General features: G+C 39.0%; 1 protein-coding gene across 1 annotated transcript in view; it reads right to left on the bottom strand.

Annotated features, from left to right (window-relative positions):
• The window catches only part of LOC112139027 (receptor-type tyrosine-protein phosphatase mu), a gene marked incomplete at its 3' end in the record, with an annotated part of 50,021 nt that overhangs the window by 29,238 nt on the left and 13,900 nt on the right, over window positions 1-6,883 (bottom strand). Inside the window, 1 exon segment of the mRNA XM_036217534.1 lies at window positions 2,441-2,473. Coding sequence (XP_036073427.1) covers window positions 2,441-2,473 — 33 coding nt within the window.

Below are 6,883 nucleotides of genomic sequence, written 5' to 3'. Positions count from 1 at the left end.
TAAAACCCACATACAAACAAATAGTTGAGACAATCTCTGAGAGTTCTGGGTCAGTCTCTGGCAGAGACTTCTGGGCCTGTAAGCAGGGATTCTGCTCCAGTCCAAGCCAGAAAACTGCTCGAGTTCTTGAGAGGTCATTTTTGGTCTGTGTATGAGAGACAGACACCACGAGTGTGTTTGTATGCCTGCCTGACTTTTGTCTGTTATTGTGATGTGTGACAATGTGTGAGCGTGATGCTGCGTTCACACCGAATGAGGTTCACATGTTCACATTGGAGGCTTCTCTCTCAACTAGTGATGTCCACAGCAGGTCTTTTAGGGCCCAATCCGATTCCGAGTCATTTGATTCTGAGTATCTGCTGATATCATGTCCTGATTGGATACTTTTGTAACACATTAAAAAAAACCAAATACATTTATTAAACATATTTGACTTTTTCCTATTTTTCTTTCATTAATCTTCTTGCATTATTTAACACTTCAACAGAGCACTTCTGTCAAGTAACTTTAATATTCAAGTAAGAATAGTGAAACTATTGCCTAGGAGAAATAGTGGTGGTAATTAGTCATGTGAGAAAGTCTGATGACTGAAGATTTAATATCTTTAGAACTGTTGAACATTTTTTAACAGATGTGATTCACATCATCGTTAAAGATTCTGATAATAAAGGATGACTTTCTTTAAAAATCGCTGTTGTATCATAAATGTGAAGATGAATATTCATGAGTAACTCCTCGGAGTAGCTATTGATAGTTGTCTTTAAGAAAATAAGGAATTCTTTCTTTGAACCTCCTCCGATCTGGCATAAACATGCGTGGACATCACATTTTGGGTTTTCTTACCTCAGTAGTCAATTCTGCATGACTGGGCTCAGTAAAGAGAAATCCAAAAGGATTGGGTCTTAAGGGGTTGAATCCCCTTCTCCTGCATCCTCACCGCCGTCTCTCTGTTGTTGCAGGTAAGCACTGTCTCATTAAAAAGAAACAAAAACCTGACCTTTTCGGGTGAAATGCCTTTAGAGGTTCTTATTTGCGTAGAGATAACCCAAAAGAGACACTTGCTGTCCGTTTCAAATGTTTTTTAAAGAGTTGTTGATCCCGGAAGTCTGAATCTGTGAAAATCTCCCCAGCTTAATTGAACTCAACTGTTTTTGAGCGCCTTCTGCTCAAACCAGCGCCACAATAATTGTGGTGATCTGTTCGTGATGAGCAGACTTCTAGTAGAGAATTATCTAGAATAATGAGCTTGATATACAAGCACTGATCATGATAAGAATACATTTAATATCTGATACTGATCAGGAGACAACATCTCTTTTTCAATCCAGTCATCAACCACATGATTGGACCCGATTTCTGATCATGTGATCAGATTGGGTTATCCCTACTTTCAACATGTGTCAAATTCACTTCCTCACATTCGTCCAATAAAAGTGTCCATAAGATTGACACTCCAAACACATGTTGGAGGAGCATGTCTCCATGTCTATGTCTATGAGATCATCTAGAGACTCTCCTGCTACGGTGAGCGTAACCATCTAGTGAGGAATCTACTGAATGATGGCCGCTTTCAGCAGTACCTCTGATTCTGTGACTTAGTTTGATGTCTTGCAGTCCGAGGAGGGAACAAATGAAAACAAGAATAGAATCAGAGGATCTTTTTGTTATTGTCTTGATTCATAAAAGAAAAAAAATTCATAAAGTTCAGGAGAACAATGATCAGATTCTCCTCCATGTTGGTATTGGCCTCCCCTTTGATCATGTCTTAACAACTTCAAGGACCAAAGCTGAGTCTCTGATTGGTTGACACAACGAGTCTTCCTTGCCAAAGTTCAGATATTTAAACTCTTGGCATGCCACAACGCCCAAATTACACTGCAACTTACACGACTTGCACTTAAACTGTCCCTTCAAATTGAGGGGAGGGAGGAGGGAAGAATTTGTATATGTGTGTATATATACTGTATATGCCACAGTTTAAATGAATGGGATTGTGTTATTGTGTGTCCATGTGTTTGTGTGTTTTAATGTTTGTGTTCATGATTGTATGTGTGAGACAATGTATTTTGTGTGTGTGTGATTGTGTGTACCATGACATCATTACACAGCCGGGTGTAAAGTATTGATGGATTAAAAAACAACCGACACATCACATGAACACTTCCTGCATGTCAAATCTAATAAGGTGCTGTTAGCTGTAATGGATACCAGAAACATTAGAGTGGAAGTGTGTTCCTGCATATCTCCTCCTCCTTGTAGTGTGGTGAAAAAATGGGAGGAGCTGTAATACACCTGTCTGATTAAATGTTTGATGGAATACAACAGACACACACCATCAAGTTTCATGCAGACTTAGGACTTCAGGGAGACTCTGAAGGGGTCAGCTCTACTCAGCAACAGTTCTGTTGTTGGCAGGTTAAATGTCAAACAGGTTACTTACAGGTAGTAAGTGTAGGAATGATAATTTCTTCGTCTGAGAGGTTGGGGTGGAGCGGGGATGGAATGGAGGGAAAGAAAGAAAAACAGAAAAAAGAAAAACGTTAATGTCTTAGAGAGAAATAAATTGATGAGTTCAAATCTTCAGTGAGGGGGGGGGTATGTCTGCTGTGGAGGGTGGGGTAAAATGGGAATGCTTGAGAAGATGAGAAGGAGACCCAAACACAAACATTAAAGTTCATACCTTCAACTCTACCGTTCCAGGTCAGTGACGTGGAGGGGAAGAGCTGACGGGATGATCGGGAATCGTGTCAGAGGGAATGCTGCAGGTTTTCCTTTGATTCAGGATTTTTGTTTCAGCTTTAGTTCAAATGCAGGCATTGGCCTCAACCATCTTTTCTATTCAATTTTCAAATATAAGACAATTTGCTGTGTTGTGCCAAAACTCTGCCAGTAAAACTACATCTCTGAATAGTTGTGCTTTTACTGAACAAAACTTTTCCGTCCTCATCGAGTCTCTCCTGCTCAACCATGAGAAAAACATTTTTCTGTTTCTTTTTACCTCTTTATCCGATTTTCACGTGTTTCACACACTTTGTGTCACACAGCTGCAGCTACACCACTGTCCCATTCCCGTCCAAGCTTTCTGCCACGTGCTCAGGGTTTGGTTGAAAGTGTCTGGCGGCACAAGAGGACCAGGAGCTGTTTTCTGAAGCTGACTGTTTTCTTTTGTGTGTTCCTAAAATGCCAGCGTGAAGGCCTGATCACATCTGAAGGTTGCTTTCAGGAAGTCCATTTATTTCTGATAATACACACCTCAAAGGATATTGTCCCCCTTTTTAAAATTTAAATAATTTTTCACATTAAGCTTCTCACTGCAATTCTTAGGTTCAGTTAAAAAGGATTTATTCAAATTGTTAGGTAATTACAGGTCATAATGACATAATCAGGGAAGGAACTCCTACAAAGTGACAGCCTGTCAGTCATGACCCAGGGCTGGCTCTGAGCCCTGACTTCTGCCGAGAATCTTATGGATGTCATGTTTAGTTTCCTTATTCCATACTTGATGGAGTCGCGACTCACGCGTCTGTGGGTTGACTCACAGGCCCACGAGTCGTGACCCATGGTTGTGAGTCAGGTGAGCCACCCGGATTAGGTTGGAGCTGTTTGCAGCGCCGACCCCTGCTGGAGAGTTAAGGGTTGGACTGGAGGGGTGAAAGTGCAGCTGTGTCTGCTGCCCACCGCTCCCCCAGGGGATGGGTCAAATACAGAGAAGAAATTACAGACTTCCAAAAGGGATTTTTTTTTTAGTTTAAGATTCCAAATCAATGTCTGAAATAAGACAGGAACTTCATCATCTTTGGGTTTGCAATTTGGGAAGAAAAAGTGAAGTAGAACATTTGACAAATGATCTAACCCCTTCCCCCCCTCTGAGTAGAAACCATAAACATTGAAAATAGCTGTAAACAAATGTACTTTTTTTTTAGAAGAAATTGCTCCCGTCTGGCCCTGTGACAGACTAGAGACCTGTCCAGGGTGAACCCCGCCTTCGCCCATTAGGGATAGGCTCCAGCACCCCCACGACCCCGAAAGGGACAAAGCGGACAAGAAGATGGATGAATGAATGAAAGCTCCCTTCTGATGCCATCCTCTGAGGCTCTTTAGAGGAATGCATATCCAAAAGTGTGTTCCTAAACCAGACAATATTCACACCAGTAGACTTTATTTACAGTGATGTTAGACAAAAAGGGGACAGGGCCGAATGAGTGAAGAGTTACTTCCAGTGTTCAAATTTAGAACAGCAAAGCTGACAGCTGAACGCTGTTTGACACAATTTTACATAAATAATAAAATATAACCTTACCAATCTTAACAGAAAAATGTACAATATTTATTTTATGAAAGTTCTGCTGAACTGTATTTTCATGTCCTCTCTCAGATCGTTCTCAAATCTAAATACAAATTTGAATAATCGTCCCATATTGGAGGTTTCATTGAAGATATTGACCTCTCATTTGAGCAGATATTATTCTAAAGGTTTCTATTTTGGCTGATGTTATTTGGACATATTTGAAGTGCGATCAGAACAAAAGCTAATAGAAATTCATGTCATCCACATTTAATACCTTCAGCAAAGACACATCTCTGCATTGACCGTACACATTTTAATCACTTCCCAGGATGACTGTACTTGTCGATCTATGGGATATTTTAGGAAATAATTGTAAAAACAGGAATGAGTTGGTTCAGTGAAAATGTTCAGAGCACCTATTGAGACACGTAGTTTCAGCTTTCAAAATAAAAGCGGCCAAGAAAAAAAAAATAGTCATCTCTGGGTGAACGTATTTTATAACATTATGTGGAAATAGTCACTTTCATATTTTTTGCCAATAGTTTTCAGTTAATTTGATCATATTTACCTTTATTTTCGTGCAGATCAGACACAGTTATGATCAAAACCAAAGAGTGATGTTAGAACCACGGCTGAGCTAACAGCAGCTCACTGACCGCAGGAGAAAACATTACAACAGGAATAAGTTTGACTTTAATGTCAGACACGCTGGAATTGTCTGACTTCAGTTCTGTTTACAATGATTATGTGATCATGGAAATGTAGGAAACTTTTAACTGAATGATCAGTTCTACTTTCCTCTCTCTGTGATCCAGTTTGACAACTTGCTGTCCTGCATTAGTTTGAGAAGGGAAAGACTAAAAATAAAATTACAGCCCCTTTTTTTAGTGTCTTCATACAAATAAGAAAAAATATCCCAGAGTTCACAGGGGTCATAAATGGCAATGATCAGCTTTTCCACCATGTTGGTTTTTAGACTCCAGCCAATATCCACATAATTTTAAAAATAAAATACAATATATTGAAACTGATGCTAAAGTAACAGAACACAAGAATAATAACTTGTTGAACTCCTAAAGGCTCTGCTTTAGGACCATTACTTTTAATATTTTATTGAAATGATATCGCCAAAGTATCATTAGAGCTGTTTCTTTGCAGATGATTAAAATATATAGTAATAATATTCTTTATTTATATAGATGAAAACCACAAAGTGCTTCACAGTGAAACACAGAATAAAACAGAGTAAAACACAGAAACAAACACAGAATATAAAAACAGAATTAAGAAAAAGCTTTTTTAAAATATGCATTTTTAGCTGCTTTAAAAAAAAAAAAAAAACTCTGAGTCAACAGATCTGAGGCTGAGAGGAAGTGGGTTCCAGAGAGGTGGAGCCACTGCTGGAAAGATTCTGTCACCTTTAGTTTTTAACCGAGTTCTTTTAACCAGCAGCAGACCCTGGTCACATGATCTGAGGGACCTGCTGGAAGCGTACGGCTGCACAAGGTCCTTTATTTAGACTGGTGTTTGGTTATTAAACGCTCTATAAACTAAAACCGGGATTTTAAACTGCACTCTGAAACGAATGGGATTTCAATTTCGGATTAACAGTGGGGCGACATGAGGATACCTCGAGGATTTAGTTAAAAGCCTTGCAGCAGCGTTCTGGACAACCTGAAGACGTTCTAAAGATTTTTTACTGAGGCATGTGAAGATGGAGTTGCAATAATCAAGACGAGAAGAAATAAAAGCGTGAATGAGCATCTCCATCTCAGAACGCGATACAACTGGACTCAGTTTAGCAATGTTTTTTAAATGATAAAAACAAGATCAAACAAGTGCAGCAACATGAGAGTGAAGAGATAAACTGGGTCTAGAGTTACCCCGAGGTTTCTTACAGAGGGCCTGACAAAAGAGGAAAGTGGACCGAGCCACTGGACTATCTGGGGGTGGTATTTGTCAGGAGCACAAACGAGGACCTCAGTTTTAGCTTCATTTAGCTGGAGAAAATTGTCGTTCGTCAAACTCTTGACCGAATCCAAACACCTGCGTAAAATCTGTATCTTAAAAACATCCTGAGGTTTAAAAGATACATAAAGCTGAATGTCATCAGCATAAAAGTGGTAAGAAATGTCATTAAAAGAGCTTAAAATGTGCTGCAAAGGCAACAGATATAAAACGAACAATAAAGGTCCCAAAACAGAGCCTTGTGGCACACCAGAAGAGAGGGATGCAGAGGAGGACTTAAACTTAGAGGATATCACGGAAAATGATCATGAGGTATGAGATGAACCAGTTTAAAGCGGATCAGGATTCTCCAACCCAGTTTTACAGCCAAATTTATATTGTTCACATACAGATATCTTTCAATTAATTTTGGAAATAGAACTGGGAGTTTGGTAAATTGAAAATTTGTTTTGAAATCAACAGATTATTCTGTAACACTTTATAATAAGATTCCTTAACAAGCTTTGTTAACACATTAATAAGCATTATTAATGTTCTTTTAAGGTGTTAGTAAGACATTGATTGGTGTAATAAGCCTAATAAGGCTTATTAAATTCCTAAGTTAACACATTTACAAGCATTATTAAT

The sequence above is a fragment of the Oryzias melastigma genome, linkage group LG20 (assembly GCF_002922805.2).
Source record: "Oryzias melastigma strain HK-1 linkage group LG20, ASM292280v2, whole genome shotgun sequence".
Taxonomy (NCBI): Eukaryota; Metazoa; Chordata; class Actinopteri; order Beloniformes; family Adrianichthyidae; genus Oryzias; species Oryzias melastigma.
The sequence above is the reverse complement of the archived record's forward strand: the minus strand, read 5'-3'. Positions and strand labels throughout refer to the sequence as shown.